Below are 22,275 nucleotides of genomic sequence, written 5' to 3' on the forward strand. Positions count from 1 at the left end.
TCTAGTTTACAAAGTAATATCTTTACATTATAGGGTTGTTGTGTCTTCTGTCTTGTCTGTAAGTCCCTTGAATCACTCAGTCCATGAACAGGCAAGACAGAAGACACACCAACCCTATAATGTAAAGATATTACTTTGTAAACTAGCCCTGAAGATGACCCTAGTCCCTAGGTCGAAAGCTCGGCAGAATAAAATGTATCACGACTGAAATGGCAATTATTTTTTCATCCTATTGAAACTATGAATCAGTCACCAAAAAAAATGAACAACAAAATGAAGTCTATAAACCAAGGAGAAGATAGATTGAGGGAAGAGGATAATGCGATAATGGGGATTAAAAGATGGAGGTACAAGGATGAAGAGAGAAGACAACTAAAGAAACATTATCGAAAAACTAGCTTCCTTCAAGTAGGCTTACTATACGTCCCGGTTTGACCGGGATGGTCCCGGTTTGAGATCCCTGTCCCGGCGTCCCGGTCAAACTTGAACAACACCGACACCCCGGCCGATCGTTCTCCCGCGCCCATTTATTGATATGTTTTCAGTTCTTAATAATTTTGATTGCATTTCAAACATGGAAAACACAAATTAAGCGAAAAGCAAAACGAAAATGAGCCTCTTCCTCCTCTGCGTCCCGGTTTGGCTCTTCGTAATTATGGTAAGCCTACCTTCAAGGATATGTAGCAAAAACAAAGAACAAAGAAAACATAAGTTGGTAATCCGTGCATATCGATGGGCTGATATATTTAAAAAAAGTAGGCCCCCTCTGCCAACAAAAAGAGACCCAAATTTGGACTAAACTACAGTATTCAAGCATCCTTAAACTCCCTGGCCAAAAGATAAAACAGGACAACAAATTGCTCTAAAGTTAGGTAAACTAAAAAAATAAAAGAAAAGTTTTATCTAAGTGAGGAAATCTTTAGACAAGAAAATGTTCTGCCCAGTCCAAGATATCTATTCTTGTCACTATAATTGTAGTTTGATATGTGAGCAACCGGTCAGACCATATTTGTGTCAATTATAAATAGGTATGAAGCCTGGTACCGTTCCAAATAGTTAATTACCAGGCATACAGAAATAAGGGAACCGGTTTATTTATTTATTTTTATTTTTTAAAACCCAGGACTTGTTCGTCAGACAACATCGCTTTGCTTATTTAGCTGCGTTCAAATGGTTCGTATTACTTTGTCTATATACTTATTAATTACAATAAAACATAATCTAATTTATAATAATTATATTTAATTATAGTAATCAAGGAGGATCGAGATTTTAGCCCACAATCTTAGAGAATTTTAATTCACTCTCTTTTTAAAAGTTCTAACCGTCCCAATTGTTACTAATTTCTGTGTAATAATTGAGTGTGTGAAGAATAAAGGGAATTCCTTGATGTTTGCGTCTACTGGCGGTAAGAAACTCCTTTAACATCGATGGATACTTTATCTTTTCCTTTACAGGTGGGTACTTTATTTTAAAGGACCAAAATGAATAAATCTATTTTTTTTTTTTTTCAAGAGACAGTCTATTCGTCAAATGTGCCTATATTCTTTATTACGTTTCATTTGGTTTATTAGGCCTATCAATGTTTTTGCAACAGTTGTAATATTGCAATTTAAAGTACATTCTGCGCGATAACTATAGCTATGGATGCATACATATATAAATGTATACACACATGTACTTATCTGTCAGGGAGTAAGGCCAAGAGGTTTTGAGGCATGCATTACAAGACTAAGATTTATTATAATATTGGCCAAGAACTTGGATTTTATTTAATGGACGAAAGAAATTCGTAATAAAGCATGTTTGGAATCTGTTTCCGTGTACCACACCTTTATCGATGTAGTTAGATGTAAAACACCCCTGAAAAAAGTATGTATTACTTTATTTACGATTGTGTATCTCTGATATTATGTACTTCTACGACTGATTGAATTAAATGTGGCGGAAGTCTCTCGCAGAACCGGATGCGAATGGAATCTATCCGGGAAATTCTAAAGTGGCTCAATTTACATTGAGTGAAATTCAATCTTCATTGATAGTTTCAATAAAAACTGCCGGAAATCATTGCTTAAGTTATTTTTAAAAAGAATTGAATTTGTTCTGTTTTTGTAGGATGATTCGAGTTATTGCAGGAACCAGAGTGGTGAAGGAATTCATCCAATCTATCAGCCCTTCTTTAGGGGCTTCCCACATAGTTTAAGAAGAGCTGTTTCTTACTCAGAACAAATTAGCGTGGCAATACGAATGCTGTCAAGTGTTACCTTGTAGATTCAGACCTTTGAAGTGGCAACGAAGCTCTTCTCTGCCTTGGTCCCAGCGCAGTATTCACAGAAAGTTCCGTGTTTGTTGGGAAATGTGGCAGACTATAGGATTCTTGATGTGTTAAAGGTGCTGTGGTAGCGGGACTATCGTAAGATGGTTGTGGTGCTGTAGGTGGTCCTTGCGGCGGTGGTTGCTGTTGATGGACGGGCGAAGCGGCTTGTTGTTGTTGTTGACTGAAGTAGCTTTGATAATATTGGTGGTGATGATGCTGCGGTTGCGGTGGCGGTGGAGGAGGATGGTGAGCATGGTGCGGATGGTATTCATAATGGCTGGGTGCGGCTGCCCCACTGGTTGGCGACGATGCAGCCGTCTCACCGGGTTGGCCGGCACCGCCTGCCTGGCCAGGTCCTTGTGGTTGGCCTTGGGCAGTTTGTTGCGGATGGTAAGCTGCACCAGCAGGTGTATAGCATTCTTCTTCCATTTTGAAACCCAGACTGGCGTACGTTTCTTGGAAGGAGGGTAATGTTGGAGGGTCTGGGGAACCCTGTTGTTGATGATGAGGATGATGAAATACGACGTCGTGGAAGGGATCTAATTCGTCGGGTAATGAAGCTACAGCTTCCTCAGGATACGGAGCCGATAGCAGCTCAGCGAAACTGCTCGATCCAAATGTACTCTGCAACATAGAAAAACAATCGATTATTAACATCTCTTATTTTTTATTACGTCATTGGCCAATAAAAAAAAGATGGAAAATATCACTTAGTCTATTGCTTTGCATTCATTGGTGTCCACACATATCTCGGAGCAAGATTGGACTTAGCAGATTTAGTTGGGGAAGGATGCAAGAAAAAGAAAGCTAGATCGACCAAGCCATTCTTGACATGACGAGCTTGGAATGATTGAGAAAGAGCCCTTGGTCGATGTGAAATGGAGAGAATAAGTTTTTCATTCATCATTCTACACTATTATTTTATTTTAAATGTTGTTTGTGGAATAAGTATTATAACTTTTCAAATTACAATTTCTTAAATTGTTTCATCTAAAAAGGGATCGTAGACGGAAGTGACTAGCCCAAGTATTTTGCTAAATTTCTCATGTAAAGTATTTTAAAAAAAAATAACTAGACCGGAAATCAAACTGTACCACAATTCATCAAAGCTTTGCGGGCTTCGCCTTTTAGTAGCTCAGCTAAGACAGTGCCCTTTTTTTTATCAACTTACTTTTTTTATGATTATTAAAATTATTTTCTTGTCAATATATTTGAATAATTTAAATTATTTAGATGTCCTGAATATTTTGATAAAATCAATTTATTTATTAATTTCTACAACCAAGAATTTCACTGTAAATAGGTCAAGTCGCTTTTTGTAATTATTTTGGAGCCTCCTTAAAGAACTCCATAGAGCAGCATGTTCACCGCGGATATTTTAATACTAACATTTCCCCCTTTGTCGACCGCTGCAACCTACGCAAAATCCGCCTCATTATCTTAATCACATGCGAAGGATGGTTCAGCGAATCAAGTACTGGAACTATTTCACTTCTTCTTATTGTTGTTACAAACAATAAATTATTATATTTATTTATTAAATTAGGTTATGTGTAAACCAAATAGATTTTTAAAGTTTTGTGAATAAATAATAAAAAAAATAGACCAATTCTTCCACTGAATAAAGGAGAATTTAGTAGACATAAAGCCTACTCCTACGAGTTTACTAATTTTGAATTTGGTTTTAAATTTTTGTATTTTATTATCACCACTAGTTTGTTGTGATGGGTTTTTATGCTTATCTCTTGAAAAGTAGGATAGCGTTTTCACAAAATATTTAGTGACTTTGTGATCAAACAAATCTTGACTATTACTAAAAGCACAAAACTAACCAGGTTTCATGAATAAAGACAAATTTTTATTATTTTTTTACACAATATCAGTCAAACAAGTTTAAAGCCCCCAATTATTCAGGCTGCAAAGACCATTACAGAGAAAAAAAAGCACAAGATTGATATAAAAGTGTTTTTATCAGTAAAAACAGAGACTCTGTCAGAATAGAGAAATATTTATGGAAGGTTGTCCCGAGTAGAATAGAGTGCTATGTAGATAGATATTACTGTTATATGGACACATTAATCACTTGGCAATACCATTATGTGATATATTTCTAGTTTGTAAACCACGGGTGGTCTAAACATACCAACCACTTACCAACAAACCACTGTTCTAGCATTGCACCAGTAATTCTCTCAACTGTAATAATATTTATGTGGTACATTACCTAGTTTGTTTCATGCAAATTATTCATTAACCATTTATGTCTGATCGGTGGAAAGACAAAATCATAGTTAGCATATTAGATTTCCACTTTAGATACAATCAATTGATTTTTTTCCTAATACAAATAATTTTCTAATAAATAATTCCTTCTTAAAGAAATACAAAAAGAACGCCAGTAATAGAGTAAGACCTTTAATGAAATAGACAAGTTTTAAAAAGAATTTGAGGAACAAACTATTTCAGTACTATTTTGGACATTATTTGTGGGATTAGTATTGATTTTTATAGTTAACTGATTAGGTCTCCGAAGATTCTGCAAAAATGTTTCTACCCCATTTTCTTTACCTAGGCAAAGGTTCTTTAAGGTTGGTTACCAATTATAATCCAGTATTTTGTTACCTCAGTCTTATTTTTAATTTATTTGAGAATACAGAGAGGTTATAAAGATTTACTAACAAAAAATACTGAAGCCTAACATCAGGGAAACTTTGAAGATTCGGCAGCTACCTTTATTTATTTTTTAGAGTATTCTCGAAGCATGAAACAATTTCGAATATATAAATCATTAATTGCACCATAAGCATTAATTGTAAGCGGTGATGTGAGGATCGCAAAGCTAAGGACTAATCTGCAATTGAGTTCGATTCCCTGTCTAGGCCTTGGATTTTATTTAATATGCTAATATTAGAAATAAAGAGCTTTATTTAGGGCACTAAAATTATAGTTAAGTAAGATGCGTCTAAGATCTGGCATGGCCAGCTTCTGGTAAGTATTCTCTCGACGCTGACAAAACTACGTAATAATAATGGATTATTTAATGACAAAATTAAATTATGTAATTCGTATCAAATTATTGAAAGGTTGAATTTTACAGAATACATGATTAAGGTTCCTAAAGTTAAAATAATAATAATAATCTATAAAAAATGGTGAGGGTGAAATTACTCAAAAATAAAAAGATTGCCTTCACCTTCCGATTTCGTTTTGGTTCTTCGTCGCTTCTCCAGCTAGTAGAGTGCAATTTTGTCATGATGGGCATTTGTTTGCGGATAAAGATACAAATTTTTTAGAAGTAGGAAAACAAAGATACATTAAAAGTATTTCCAGTATTCATTTTAAATAACTAGATGCACTTTTAGATTTTTTTTTATTATTATTGTTAAAAGATTTATTAACCCCAAAGAATGTCACCTTTATTAATTAGAAATGTAGGCGCATGTTCGATTTAATTTGTCAAACATTTGTAGGAAGTATTGAGAGAGAGAAAAAAACTTTGTAGTAAATATACCTTCTTTTATCTAGGAACAATCAATCTTGATATTAATCTAATCTAATTAAATACCTACATTAAAAAAGTTGAGTAATGTCTATTATTTCATGCAGGTCTTAACGTCCAACTACCGATCAGTAGGCGGGTTGGTAACTTTACTATAAATTTCTAATATTAGCATATTAAATAAAATCCAAGGCCTAGACAGGGAATCGAACTCAATTGCAGATTAGTCCTTAGCTTTGCGATCCTCACATCACCGCTTACAATTAATGCTTATGGTGCAATTAATGAATTATATTCGAAATTGTTTCATGCTTCGAGAATACTCTAAATTTTAATGGACTAAAATATAAATTATTTTATTTCCTGTTTATAAAGCGATATGCGGGATTCAAGTAGCAGAACGAATATCACAGCAGCTGAACCGTTTATCCTATTTAATAGAGAGTCACGATTTCATTTGTGATAAACAGTTGCCGGTAACTTTTGTCAACTCTGTACCGGACAATAAGCTGTGGAACTCTTTTAGGAAGAGAGGATCTGGGGAAATGACTCTTTATTCGAACTCGGATTCAGGCTTACACGTCCACTTCGCCATGTCGAGCCAATCTCGTTAGAGAAATCGAGCTCTGTGATTTACTAAAACGGGACTTATGTGGCTGCCGATTAATAAAACAACTACAATCAAGTTCTAGACTAAAATAGTCTTGCATTTAAGATTTACTATTCTCTGAGAAAGAAGTGAATTTGAGAAACTACAGTCCAAACCCCGTTTAAATTAAATAGAGGTTTTCTGAATTGGTCGAGAGTATCCAATGATCAGCTGTTCGGTATTGATTGGGATGATGGGAAATTAGAGATTAGAAAAGAGTTGTCGATAACGCATTAACAGCGATCGAATGAACAAGACGAAGCCGATATCTTAAGAAGAAAAACGTTCTCGGGGTTACAAAGTTTCGGAAAGTACTTCTAGGCTTATGTAAGTCTTACTTCAAAACCACCCTCTTTGGAATGATTTGAACAAGTAATGAGACCTAAAATCATAAAATGGAGTAATAGTAATTATAATAAAGTTAAATAACTTTTTTGACGATTTAATTAGTATTACATATTTAAAATTCAATGGAAGATAATTAGTACCTAAGTACCAGCAATAATTTCAATTTTATGTAATTTTGTAGATAATTTTTAAATTTTTTAAAAACATTTTATTAAATAATGTTTTCATAAAAAGGAAAAATTTGAAACAGAGTATTAATTTTTTTTTGGGAGCATCATCGGTTGCCGAGGGCGTAGTTAGGTGGCGTACTAGTGAAGCAACCATTGTCAGAATTTGTTTCTCTAAAGATTAATTTCCAAGTTACTTACTTTGTACATTCATAGCAATGAAAACCTGAATTTTATTAAATACTAATTTAAATAGATTTAAGTACGGCATAATTTAGAAAATAATTTTAAACGCGAATCCTATAATTATTTCTCCCAGATCGGATTAAATCTAGCGTAAACTAAATTTACAATATACTTAATCCCGATTCGAATTCAAGTGCCTTCCAATTATTAACAATATTTACATATTTACAAAGATGGAAGGAGGTGACTGCTACCACCCGCAATCCATGCATACACACGCGCGCATCTACTTATATATCTTCTTTAGCTACCTACGTAATTCTATCTAAACAGTCGATATAACTTCATCTCATTAAATACTTCGACGCCTAATAAATATGGACATTCTTCCTACACAAAGCTGTAGTTACTTAAGTTCTTGAGTACATGATATTCCTAACACCCCATCATACTTAAATCTATTCTGAAATCCAGATATATTGCTAATACTAAACAGTTATAACTTGAATTACAAATATAATGTTTAATGCTGGCAACTGTGGTCGACTGTGCCTTCAGATTCTCTAGTATTGACTGTGAACTTGTAATCTTAAATGAGCTTATATATCTCTAGATAGAATTTATTTATAATAATTTATTTATTTTTTAAATCTTTTATTGAAATTTGCGACTGCAACGGTTGTTGCAACAAGCGAATGTGATGTAATATAGTGTCGCGAATGAAGATAGGAGAAGGCAATGAATGGAGTGGCGACACTCCATTAACGTGAATAGATGCACTACACTGCTCTTATGAGGAGAGTAGATCGTGGGGGCATCTTCTCTTCAATCTCCTTGGAGGATCACCTGGTAATGTGGAAGATAAGTGTTCAATTAAAGGATTAGGATGAGCTGCTGTAAAAGAATGAAATTTTAAGAAACGAGTTTTAGTAAGGTCGTTAATAATATAATAATTTTAAAATATAAAAAACAAGCTGTCAATTTAGTAATGATGTTGTAAACAAATAATTTTCTGCCTTCGTATTTTAAGCTCTCCATTAAGATATTTTCCAAATTTTGGGGTAAAATCAGGGACATTGATTGGCAGCCACTTAATGTTTTTTTTTAGGCTGAAATCTTTGCAACCTGAAACCTGATAAGGGACCTTAAAGGTAAAAAGATTATTTTGACTGTCAGCTACGGTCTATATAAATTTCTGTCGCCAAATATTGAAAGTAAATTTGAATCTCTACTTTGGATTAAATAATTATCACATTATTTAGAAATAAATAAAATTTAAGAATGGATGTAAGATTTTTCTATTATGTACAAGCCGAAGGCTTCAATTTAAAACAAGGACTTAACTGTCAATATAAGTTTAATCAACATGGATGCACTGTATTAGTGTGAGAGAGGTATCTTATAATGTTGTGCATTATGCAGCCGGAGGTAGGCGGTGTGGCAGTGGTTACACCGATACTACTTCGACACACTCAGCTAGCTGACTGGTATACGACATCGGCCACAGCCACCTCGAACAACCATCGTACCTCTTACTGAGGTGTACATAAATATTATTAGAGAGAAAGGCCGTGCTAACTATATAATACATACAAGGTCCGTCTAATTTTAATTGTCTCCAATCCCCACCATACTTTATAATCAATTTATGTCCGGCTACGCTCGCTTTAAGATAGTTATCTACATTAAAAAATAAAAAAAATGTTCGATGTAGAAAAAGAAAGATTAATCTAATATGCACGCTGTTCAAATATATTAACTGTTCAAAATTAATTTAATTAATAATCTAATATAATTTTAATTGAGATTTTTTTAAATTTAATTCATTAAAAACAAATTTAAAAAAATAATTTGCGCTAAATTAAGATAAAAGAATGTGTTAAAGAGTGATCTAAATATTGCTGAGAAATAATACCTAATTCATTTTTTAAATAGATAACCTAAAATTTTTTTAAAACTTATTTCGTTATTTACAATCTGTATAATATAATATACAATAAGTAAATAGGGAGAATGAAGTATAAATGGATGCGTGAAAGGCAGGAGGAAAGAAACTGCCCAGCGGTAGCACTCACTGCAGGATATGATTTTTAGGCCTTCAGACTGCGAAGAAGTCGCGGGGCCACTGGCGATTCAGTCGGCGCGTATTGTATTGGGATGTCGGAGGAGGCGAGAGACTGTACAAGAGGATTTGAGCAAGTAGAGAGAGCAGTATGGAATTTTTGATATTTAGTCTTGGCGAGTTGGTCTATGAAGGGAATGTTGAGGTCACAGTGAAGAGTGAGGTTAGTCACTGTAGAAAGGTGCGTCAGCTATCTGTCGGAGGAGTTTTGACTGAAATGTCTGTACAGTCCGTATGTTTGTAAGTTCAGCTGAACCCCACAGCTCTATATTCCGTAAGACTACATAGGTTTGAGGATAGTACTGTATATTAAGCGTTTGAGTTCAATGGGTAATTTGGAGCTCGTCCAAGAAGTCTGTAAAGCAGTTTCGCACGTTTCGTCATTGCTTGTCTTTTAAGTCTAGTATGTGGGTTCCAAGTGAGTCTTTTGTCTATAAAGAGCTGGGCTTATACCTTGGGCTCTTTATAGACCTAAAAATTAATTTTAATTTTCATTCATTTCATCTAAAAGCTAAGATGTAGGAAACATTCTTCACTTAAGAATTTACTGTTCAGCTAAAAGCAGTATTTCTCAAGGAGTTCCCAGTTATAAGAGAGGATGTCAGTCATTCTTGGACCCAAGTATGGTGTTAGAAAGTTCACAACTAAACTAATAAAGTCATTTTTTAAGGATTTGATTCTCGCATTTATCCTAATTCCTCCCTTGAAGCAATCCTTGCCTTACCGACTATAAATTAGTCCACCTTCGCTGAGTAAGGATCATATTTAATAATTTCAATACTCATTTACAGTATTTAAACAAAAATATATCATACCAATTAAATACATTTTTCGAAAAGACAGAAATAAAGTAATGTTTCATTTAACATATCATGTGATAACATGATAGGGACAGTCACAGGCTCCAGAAATGGTATTATAACATCTCATCCATCAGATATGAGTTCATGATGAGCCAATTCTCTGATGACTCAAACGGAAAGTGTTCAAGAGCTAAGGACAAAAAAAGGAAGAACTATTTCATTTCCTGTTTGCTTTGACGCTGCAATTTTTTCATTAAATAGTTCTGCTTTTTGGAAGCAGCTGTTTTTGTACTTTTTTCATGAATTAATTTTATTATTATTATCTAAACCCCAAAATTAAAATTTAAAGACTTAGTTTCGACTGACGAGGAACCCACACACGAGGCTCAAACGAATTGACCTCAATCTCAGATATAAATTGTTGAAAAGACTACACGACAGACGATCAAAACTGACCCTGACGAACAAACGATCCCTATATACCGCTCTACTTGCCCCAATTAGGACTTACGGAATACAGCTCTACGTAAGCGCTCAAAAAATCGAACATCAACCGACTTCAGACCTTACAGTATAAAATCCTGAGAACAATAGTTAACGCTCCCTTCTACGTCTCCAATCATACTATACACTCTGATCTCAATATTCCTCTCGTTTATGAAATAGCCAAATCTCGGTACACAAAACTCCACTCAAATCTACACATTACACTACAACCCTCTTATCCACAACATGTCTACCACAACACTTCCTTCTAATCCACAGAGCAGACTAAAGCGGCGGTGGCCACGCGACCATCTCAACACAACGCCAACCTCCTAGGCTGTGTAAGCTTGCCAATCTGGCGAACTAACGACTTCCATCACTGGATGGTCGTCGTTCACGGCACTCACGCCTCTTGGCGCACATGCATATGCGCGCGCGTGTATGTAAGTGCATATATGTGCGTGCACGTGTATTTGCGCCATTTCCTTACTCAACATAATCTCCTTTTAGGCTTATACACTTCGTCCAACGCTGCTCTAGTTTGTTGATCCCTTCCGAATAATAGGATTTGTCCAAGTCTGAAAAATAGCCATTCGTTTCTGCAATCACCTCCTCGTTTGAATAAAATCTTTTTCCCGCCAGCCATTTCTTCATATTGGGGAACAAATAGTAGTCCGAGGGAGCCAAGTCTGGAGAATAGGGGGGACGTGAAACGAGTTGGAACCCTATTTCCATTAATTTTGCGACCACAACTGCTGAGGTGTGAGCTGGTGCGTTGTCGTGATGGAAAAGGACTTTTTTGTGGGCCAATCGTGGGCGTTTTTCTTGCAGCTCGGTTTTCAAACGGTCCAATAACGATGAATAATATGCACCTGTAATAGTTTTACCCTTTTCCAGATAGTCGATGAGGATTATTCCTTGCGAATCCCAAAAGACAGTCGCCATAATCTTTCCGGCCGAAGGAACGGTCTTTGCCTTTTTTGGCGCAGATTCCCCCCTTGATAACCCATTGTTTAGATTGTTCTTTGGACTCAGGAGTGTAGTGATGTATCCATGTTTCATCCACAGTGACAAAAGACGCTTAAAGTCCTGCGGATTCTTCTGGAACAGCTGCAAACCGTCCTTGCAACACTTCACACGATTTCGTTTTTGGTCAAGCGTGAGAAAATCACTCGACTTCCTCGATTCAAACGAATGCCAAACACAAAGAAATAGAACGATCTGGCTGAAACTTGGTGTGTGTTCTTCCAAGAGATGCTACTAACTAAACATAACCTCGATACGCGCCAGTGGTGCTATCCCTCTGACTTTACACGGACTTTTCAAACGACCCTCGTATAAGGTATTAATGAACCTTCGTGAAGGGGTTAATGAGAACCTTTACTCCGATGTAATCCCAAAATTACATAAAAAAACAAAAAAAATGTTCAATTGATATGTTTGCAAATGGTTGACGAATTTAAGGGGTGCATTCATTTTCTTTTGGAAAATTCAGCAAAAAATACTTTTTTGATGGAAATTCATTTTTAAAAATTTAAAATTTTCACTCATCCAGAAAACTCATTCTTTCACAAAACAATCCGAAGATATGAAATACAAAATAATAATTAATAATAATAGATAATCGAATACAGATAAATCAAAGGCGAGCCTTTAAAAACAGAGCAAAATATTGTGTTCCACTTAAATAATTCAAGCTACTATTATTTCAATTTATAATAAACTTTTTTAAAAAAAACACAAATAATAATTAAAAAACATAAAAAAGGAGCTAAAAATTCAATTAACGGATCTTATCACACAGATCCAATCATAAAAAAGAAGAATAAATGGACGTTGGAAATAGGATAAATCTTTAATAGCCCTGAGGTGGCAAAAAAGTGGTGTAGTTTTTATCAGCAAGGTTTTATAAGTGCACTATTTATTTATAGTTTGACGTTAATTGAGTATTAATTTTTATTTTCTCACTAAGACAGAATTAATTAAACATTAACTACACAGCTGTAGTGATTTACAAGATTGAAGCCAACAGTTAACGATTTTCTGAACTGACAAGTACCAGCAATATAATAAATTCGCCATTTCAATGATGAGTAGGAAGTATTTGTAAATTATAGAACTCAGTTCTAGAAATTTGGCATCAAGTTGACTAATAAATTAGATTGGTAAAAAATTAATAAATAATTAAAAGAAAATGACTTCCTGACTTTTTTGCAACTCCTTGCTAAATAAATGTCCAATAAATTAATACATTTGCCTTTAATTTAGCTTTTCCGGCTAAATTAATATTATTTAAATATTAAATAGTGAAGATGCAAAGCTTGAATGGATTAGCAGTTATTTTAAATCTTAAATTGGGTTTTATTTGAATTTCAAACCGATAAATCCAAATTAAATTCATCTAATTTTTCTAATAAAAAGTCTTTTTGAAATAAAATATGATATTCCCATGAGAAATTTGCTAGCGAATTGTTAAAACTGTTCTTCTTTCTTGGCAGTACAGCCCATGAAGGGCCGCTAGCCTCCTCAATTTTCAAATTGAGGTTTCGAGACGTATTAGGTAAGGCAGGCCAGGATTGTTGGCTCTCCATTCAAGCCCCGAAAACAATGGAGGGACTTTGGATTTAAAGGAGGTTTACTCCCTTTGCCGTAGCCATATCCAACGGAAGATGGCCCTTGGGCGTGTAGTGAATGTAGTGTAAGAGTATTGGGTCCCTATTGCGAAAAGTGCATAGGAACCCGTGGGATTGCAACACCCAGAAAGCTGCATGCAACAGCCACCCTCTGCGGGAGTTAAAACTGTTATATATATATTTTTTTTTTAAATTAATCTCATTGGTTTCTGTTTGTTTTTCATAGCCACAGCTTGATTGATCAATTACGTGATGATTTGCCTAATATTAAGTACCGATACAATTCTTACTGTTTATAGTTCAAGACGTTTTAAGCATAGAAATCTGCATTGGAAGTCGATCAGAATTAAGAGAGTGAGTGAAGGAATTTTCTCTGACGGGTCTATTTTTATAATAGATCTATTTTTACTGTTTTATTTTGGCTAGATAATAATCTAGGATAGAATAATCAATCACTAATGAATTAAAACCAATTATTTCACCTTTGAAATAATAAAAGCTAATCCTACATTGCTTTAATAGATGCCTAAACCAGGGTTCGGCAACCCGCGGCTCGCGAGCCGCATGCGGCTCTTTTATCCAAATTTTATGGCTCTTCAGCCTGTCCAAAATAAATCGTGTATTTCAATTTTTTTGAAACGAAAAAGTGTATTTGAGTGAATTAGTAGTGAAAAGTCAATTACGCAAAATCCCAGTTTTCTGCATTTACACCCCTCTGTTCGGGGTAGGGTTTTATTAAAAACCGAAAAAATCCATATGATCTTGAAGCTCAATAAATGCGCAACTTTTTCTGAAATTATGTGACTCCTTGATTCATTAATCATTGAAAAAATACAGTTGAAAATTTTAACAGAAATCATCGAGAACGAATTTTTTAGACATTAAAGTAAAACTTTCATTATTATAAGAAACGTTTTGAGGCTCTGTATTGAACAAATTTATAGGAAATTTAATGCTCTTTCGTTTGGAATAAGTAGATTTGTTGTAGGATAAAGGACAAAAAAGTTACGGCCGTTTTTATGGTGGAAAACGCGAATAACGAAGGAAAAGTTAAAAATGCAAATCTCTTGGACACTATTGAGAATCGGGCCAAAGAGAAGAGAATATTTTTTGTTGCATTTGAGCTGCTGAATCACCTCCCGAAGTTTCGACCACTCCTCCGTATACATCCTGTATACCGAAATTCATTATTAGTATTTTAAAGCAAATTTTTTTTGAAAGGTTTATGAATTCACTGATTGGTTCTTTTTGCGTCTGTAACTTCATTAGTAACAATTACAGTTAGTAATTAAGAGAGTGAATTAAGAGAGATTTATTAGATAGAATTTCTTCATCATTATTTTAAATTTTTAATTTCTTTAATTACATTTCTATGAATTTAATAACTTCTTTATTTTCGCTTGTAAATTCTCGTAAGGTTTTAAAAACAAATCTGTAGTTGCTTTTTATTTATATTAAAAAACAAATAAAACAAAAGAAGAAAAACCCGTTGTAAAACATTCTGAAGAAGTAATTAACACTCTGCAATTAGAAGTAAAACGCTCTAATTAATTATTCAGTATTTGTTTTCAAAATAGACCTATTAGCTGCTTAGTTAACTAAGGTTAGCTATTAATTACCATTTGTCTTGATACTTCCAGCCATATTTACAAAATATGATTAATGATAACCAATTATTTTTTATAACTCACAATTTGTTTTGAAGAACTGCGTAGAGGACTAATAATGTTAAAAAAATAATTTTGTCTATTAAAATGGTCCATAGTTTTTGAAGATATTAACTATGTCTTGCTGAAATTAGACTTCCGGGTACAACAAAATATTTCTAAAAAATCAACATCCTATTTGTGAGTACGTTTAAAGTAAACTCAACAAATAGTTGATGTGATGCCGTCCTTGCTTATAATATCTGGTAAAAGAATAAAAAAATCCTGCATTTAAATAGCGACTAAGCTTTTAGCTACTATATTTTTTTAATTTTTTTAAGGAAAATTAATTATAAGATTTCAAGAAGAATCACGAAGCTACATCTTAGAAGCCATTAAAGCATTATTACCTTTACAGTCTGATAAAAAGATCTTCTGTTATACTATAACTTTTTTTTTGTTATTTTTATTTATTTATTTAGAAATACATGATAGTATCAGTACAACTAGAATTAATTAATTCCATTTTCTTTCTAATTACTTTCATTTACTTAATAAATTATTAATTTTTCCCCATAAGTTGTAAGTGTTCACGTAGATAATCAATAACTATTTCAGACAAGATGGCTTACAATTTGTTCCAACAATACTCATAACTATTTTTTCGGGCTTTACCTCCAATTACCCCATTAGGTAGCGTGGACGGAGGCGACTAGCGAACATACTTTACTGTTAAAGTTCTCATATTAAACATTAAATAAAATCCACAAAGGCCTAGACCGGGAATCGAACCCACTAAACCAACCAATAATACAAAATATTAGCTTTGCAGGTCTCGGCTACCGCTACCGTGGCCGCCTAATATTCATAATTAATAATTTATGTTCGTGAAATTCTTGATCTCATTTGTTTAATAATTTCAAGCGTTAGGCTAATTAATTTACACGTAAAAGTATTATATTTATAATTAAACTTGCTTTGTGGGGGGGAAAAAAATTTATTATTTTATTGATAATTTATACAGTGCGAATGGCGCAAGTGAAAGGTACAATTTAATCAGTAAAAAAATAAATACAGAAGATTAACTGAACAGGTAATAAATTGTAATTCTATATTAAATAAGGTGTTGAAGGCGAGGTGGGAGAAACTTTTTTTTGCTCTGTTGGGCCTTTGTGCTCAAGATATAAAATAATAATTAACCTCCACATTTAGAAGACGTCTCCAGATGGCATTTAGAGTAATCAGTTGACCTCGCCGACGGCATGTTGTACAGATATTATTATTACTGCAGTCCCTATCTATTTCTTTATAGTTTAGTTGTGAACAGGGCATTACTTGCGATGAGGGGCTATTTACCTAGTATAACAGAGTCAAAATAAAAATAAAAAAAAAAAAAAGGTTCCCAACCATGTTTTTGAAGGACCAATAGCGGAAGAGTAAACTAGGATTTAAAGCATGCGTAGTAAAGCACGCATGCTCTATGTGCATGAAGTGTGACGCAGGAGAGGAACATTATGGTTAGTAGAGATGTATTTGATGGCAGCATGTTACACTGTAGATTCTTTCTAAGGGTATTGACTCAGTCGAATGCTGAATTATTAACAGTAGTAGTGTTCAATAATAAAAAAGAAAAAGAAGTATGTTATTTATACATCGATTTGAAATTAATCGATAAATTTTCAATGTAAAAACACACCTACTTGTAGTCTTTCAACTTGCAATCCACTCACTCATACGAGCTCACTTACATTCAAATTATACCAGAAAATGAGGGATATTCTGCGCGAAAGGGAGATTTCAGACAATTTTAATTTCCCTCAATTGTTCGTTTTCAATATTAAGTAGCCTTCAATCATTTCCCAACTTTCATTATTAATTTCTCAATTAGGCGCCACGGTAGGCGAGCGATTAGAGGCGAGACCTGCAAAGCTAATAAGTATTTTGGTACTGGGTTCGATTTGGCCTTGGATTTTATTTTAATGGTTAATAAAAGACATTTACAGTAAAGTATGTTTGCTAGTCGCCTCTGTCCACGACACCTAATTGGACGTTAAGCCCCGCCTGAAAAAATAGGCGATTACTTTACTTTACTCCATTTCCCAACTTTAAAAAATTCGTCACAAACAGTTCTGAAATAAATCAAGCTAATAGAATTTGATTTTCATAAATAAAATCTTAGTACACAAAATGCCTTGTTTGATAAGCGATATCATTTCTTTGTTAAGGGCAGTTTAGTTATTTCTTTTTTCTTTATTTTATGGAATTTTTAGGGAATATGTAGTCACACAGCCCTTTAAATACCTTATTTTTAGTATCTTGTCATGTAATTTTATCGAGGTTTAAGTTAGTGGCTGAAATTAAGTAATGAGTAGAAAAGAAATTATAAAAACAATTTGTACACTTGTTCCAATGTAAATTGGTACAAGAGAGTTCTATTTAAAAAAATATCATTGTAATAGATTTAATGTCTTTGGTAAGAGCAAAACCACTAAGATTTAAATTATAGTATCTATGTTAGAGAAATATATAATTGATAAATGCAATTTATTTTTAATGTATATTATTATTATTAATGTATGCGTTATTATGTATTAATGTTATTAATACAAGATAATTTTTTATTAATAACCATATGGTCTGATTTTTTTACGAACTCTTTAATGAAAATACTCCACAGTAGCAGGTATAATACTAATAATAATAGTTTTTTCTTTACATGCGAACTACTTCGTTTTATTTATGTCACTGGTTAATGGTTAAAAACTAATTTAATGTAGTTGTTGCACTATTCTAACCTTTCTCTGTCAATAATCAAACCTTAAACAGTTTTATCTAGCCAGGAAAGCTATTCGTAAGTTTTCAGGTTTTTGATTTTGAGTTATCCGTTTTTAGATCCAATGGATCAGAAAATAGTTATTTATTTAACAAGTGTGGAAAGTAGTACTTTTCCTCACGCGAGGCAGGGTTTGCACGCACGAGCGAGCGAAGCGAGGCGAGTGCAAGTGCAAATTGCCGAGTATGAGGAAAATACTTAACACTCGAGTTAAATATTATATTTTTTCTGCAGCCATTAGATTTATTAACTAAAAAAATTAAAAATTTCATTTTTACAGTCTACAAAAAGTAATTTATTTATTATAAACATTTATTGTTATATTACAATTATTTACATTACTTACGTATTTACATTACTTATTACATTTTCTGCTGTTTCTTTTATTGATGGAGGAGTGTTTTCTAAACAGGAATCACTAGAATCCATTTTAAATTTCTATAAGGTAACACTATAACCTTTTTAACTGTTATAATTAAAAATATCTAATTATTTATTAAAGTATTATTTTTATTTCTGTATTCCTTCAATTTTTATTTTATTTTTTAATATTCGTTTTTTAATTATTTAGTTACGTTAAATAAGCTTATTAAAGTTTTTACAGAAAATATTTATGTTAATAACAAAACTTCTTATATCAAGGAAGCACAATAAAGTTTTTCCACTCACTAGTGAGGAAAGTGATACTAATGGGAATTTTTCCCCACTAGTGAGGGAAATTGGGCATTACACAGGTGATTTTAATTGAGTAATGAGAACATTCCTACATGGTTGCAGAAAAAGTGATTTTTATAAGTTAGTGTTATGTGAAAACAGTATTATTTCAAAATGGAAATTCGTACAAAGTTTGATATTGCCAATTGATGCTGAGATGAAATTAGTTAAGAGAGCTCTTGGACAAAATCACCCGCGAATTGAGACACAGTGGATGCGACACTTTCAGAGATAGGTGTTTTTTTTTCTGAGAGAAGGCCTTTACAGATTTTGTTTTAATTTTTCAAGCTCGCTGGCCAATGGTAGATCTATAAAATTTTATTTGTAACAACTTCCCAGGAAAATGTTTGCTAAGTCAGTTCTAGAGGAGAGATGGGTTAATCTTCCCTCCGAAGTGACCTCTTCACTTGCATTAATAAGCGATAAATCTGATGAACAGAAAAGCCATTTTACTTAAAAAAAATTGGGGTTTTAGCTTTTTAAATTTTATTTGTTAACTTACTCCAGCGCTAGATACACTATTAGTAACAATGACAATACTGATACTACTAAACACTCCCTAACTGAGGTAACCCAGCGTTAGCGTTTAAAATCGCGAGACCACTGGCGTTTTAATCGCTTGAGAGGATGATCTGGAAGGTGATGAGATGATAAATGTCGGACAAGAGGATTGGAATGATGCTGTAAGTTCTGATGAAAGCTTTTATAGCGAGTTCGAGCAACTTGGACCAACAAACGGAATTTCCAGGTCTGTATGGTTGGTTAGATTTGAAACGTAAAATGGAGCGTTAACAATAGTGCGGAGAATTTCAGACTGAAGAGATTGAATTCGTTGAAGAATGTAGCGTTTTGTTGAACCCCATAGTTCAATACCGTACGTCCAGGCGGGTTTTAGTATGGAATTGTAAATCAGTCGTTTGTTATTAAGTGAAAGTTTTGAACGTTGGTCTACTAGTCTTTTAAGAAGTCGAAAACGCCTGTTAACTTTAGTTCTTTTAAGTCGTTTGTGCGGGTTCCTACATTTTTTAAAAACCAAAAATAGGTACCACTAATTTAAAAAAAGTATTGATGTTATTCTGAAAAAAAGAAGGTTTTCATCAGTTTGATGATTGCTGTAGTAATCACGATGGGATTGCTATTTCACAGAAGATATTGCAGTGAGTTGGAGAAAATAAAGGACTGTCTATTTACTATGTGTTGTCTAGAGGACAGAATTAGAGAGAGCCAGCGGAGGAGGTTGAATGAAATTGTTAGGCAGGGGTTAGCGGGTCCTAATTATGGTGTAGAGGACACGCTTGGGCTGCTACGCCTCGTGACATTTAGACTGTCGGTACGCCCCCGGGGCTACACTCTGGGGGCTGACTGGCTGGTAGTTCTGATTAGTGCTGAATCCTCCCACCCTCGACATCAACATGCTAGACTTCCTGCCTCTTCTCTGCAAGGTAGTTTTCCTATATTGTTAAAACTGAGGTACTTTACATCGAGGCGCCGCGCCCACCCAGGTAGTTCCTCAGCTAAAATCACTTTTGAAAAATAATTCTCACTCTATCTGATTCTGGTTTCTGTTAGAATTAAAACCGCAAATTAGACTGGAATGTATCAGGGAACCGAGACTTCCTCCGATAGTACCTCCCTCCCAAAATCTAAAATTAGTAAATGTAATCGTATTTATGAAGTTTATAAAGTTAATCCTGGGAGCCATTGTTAAGAAAATCCAAAAAAATGTGAACAATCCATTGAGTAAAGACGTAAGTGAAGTGGATGGATGGCAGGTTACTAGAGAAAGTTTCTATGGATCTATGGATTTTTCAGATAAAGCTCAGGAGTTATAAACCTGTTTAGTAAAATGGATCCCTTTAACAGTAAAGTAAAGGGACACTGATCCTCTTCTCTGAATAATTAATTATATTAGTGCAGGATCTTAGTTCATTGGTTAACGTAAGCTGAATTCTAAAGATTTCCAGATCCTGGATTCCAATCCAGGTGCTGGCCTTACAGCTCACTGTTCGGTGGTGGACAGTGTTATGTTAAAGAGAGGATACTGTACGGCAGTGCACTGAAAAGAGCTCCAGGCACACCAATGACCTCAGATGTTGACGTGTCTCAAAAAATAAAAGAAAAAACTATTAATTCTCAAACACAAGCATAAATAATATTGTTGTCAATGTAGTCCGCTACCTTGGGCTTTACCTTGACAAAAGACTTACATGGAACCCTCATACTAGACTTAAGAGAACAGAACTCAACAGACGCTTCCGACAACTGAAAAGACTACTCGACAACAGATCAAAACTCACTCTGGACAACAAAAGACTTATATATGTAAGTATATTAAAGCCAGTCTGGGCTTATGGCATCGAACTGTGGGGTTCAACAAAACGTTCAAATCTGCAAAGGATCCAGGCCTTGTCGTCTAAAATTCTTCGCTCTATAGTAAACTCTCCTTTCTACGTCACCAATCAAACCATTCACACAGATTTGAACATTCCTTTCGTCACACAAGTTGCTAAAACACGATACAGAAAATTCCATCTTAACATTCAAACACATCACAATCCACTTGTACAACATCTATCTTCCAGAACATTTCCAGACAACACTTCCAGACGTCTTAAAAGACAGTGGCCTCGCGATCTCCTCTCTGATGAAGAGAGTCAGTAGAATTTAGAATGTTTTTGGAGTGTTACCGCTGGGTAACTTCTCCACACTGATATGTGTTAATGTTATTTATTGTTATCATTGTTTCTTATACCGCAAAATGCGTTGATTGTAACTAAATAAATGATTAAAAAAAATAATAATAATATTGACTTAATTGACTTTTTTTTGTAAGAAATAAGCCCGGAACTCAAGGAAGAGAGACTTTTATGGCAGAGTTTTGGGTTAGCTTTTTAATATGGAACATTACGATTGGCCCACAAAAAAGTCCTTTTCCATCACGACAACGCACCAGCTCACACCTCAGCAGTTGTGGTCGCAAAATTAATGGAAATAGGGTTCCAACTCGTTTCACGTCCCCCCTATTCTCCAGACTTGGCTCCCTCGGACTACTATTTGTTCCCCAATATGAAGAAATGGCTGGCGGGAAAAAGATTTTATTCAAACGAGGAGGTGATTGCAGAAACGAATGGCTATTTTTCAGACTTGGACAAATCCTATTATTCGGAAGTGATCAACAAACTAGAGCAGCGTTGGACGAAGTGTATAAGCTAAAAGGAGACTATGTTGAAAAATAAAAAAGGTTTACCCCAAAAAATTAAGTAGTTTTTATTTTTGCACGCACTTTTCAAACGACCCTCGTATCTATTGTTACTTCCCACTTTTTCAAGGATATATCATAATGGACCCCTAGAAATCAGTGTATGGACACCCAAGGAGCCAGTGGACTCCAGACTTAGCTGAAGGTTTAAAAAAAAATACCAAGATTTTATAAAACATGAAAGTAATGAAATTTTATAATAATAATAAAAAAAGCAACTATTCAAAATTATTAGTTTTGCGTAAATTTGTCCATCAGTCAGATGAGTTAGATTTCCACTGAGTAAAGGCCCAGAAAGAATTTGGGATGCAGACGATTGTCGCTTTTTACATATAAATTTCTGTAATAAACAGTTTTTATTAACCTGTATCTTAATATATTGTATATTGTTCAACCTACTTTTGATGTAGTTCTCGTAATCATAACTATGAAGTCAAAGACACAGTCACTAGCAAGTCTCTCTCAATAATTAATCAGTTTACAGTTTAACTAATACATTTAACAAAAAACAACTTCTTATATTCTAAAATAATGCACGATACCGCTGCGATAATTTTGCAGTATATTAATGCTACAACATACTTTTCTACTATTTTACCAAACAAATCTTAAC

The 22,275-nt window shown here is 34.1% G+C and overlaps 1 protein-coding gene across 7 annotated transcripts in view; it reads right to left on the reverse strand.

Moving 5' to 3' along the window:
- The window catches only part of LOC141455988 (probable nuclear hormone receptor HR38), a 248,493-nt gene that overhangs the window by 56,876 nt on the left and 169,342 nt on the right, over positions 1-22,275 (reverse strand). For 6 of the 7 annotated variants that reach the window (XM_074131536.1, XM_074131533.1, XM_074131532.1 and 3 more), the window contains one exon: positions 2,265-2,941. In XM_074131536.1, the coding sequence (XP_073987637.1) occupies positions 2,265-2,941 (677 nt within the window). The remainder of the gene's footprint in view (positions 1-2,264; positions 2,942-22,275) is intronic. The other variant, XM_074131534.1, reaches the window with a different exon arrangement.

The sequence above is a fragment of the Rhodnius prolixus genome, unplaced genomic scaffold (assembly GCF_049639745.1).
Source record: "Rhodnius prolixus isolate KJV_2025 unplaced genomic scaffold, Rpr scaffold_4, whole genome shotgun sequence".
NCBI lineage: Eukaryota > Metazoa > Arthropoda > Insecta > Hemiptera > Reduviidae > Rhodnius > Rhodnius prolixus.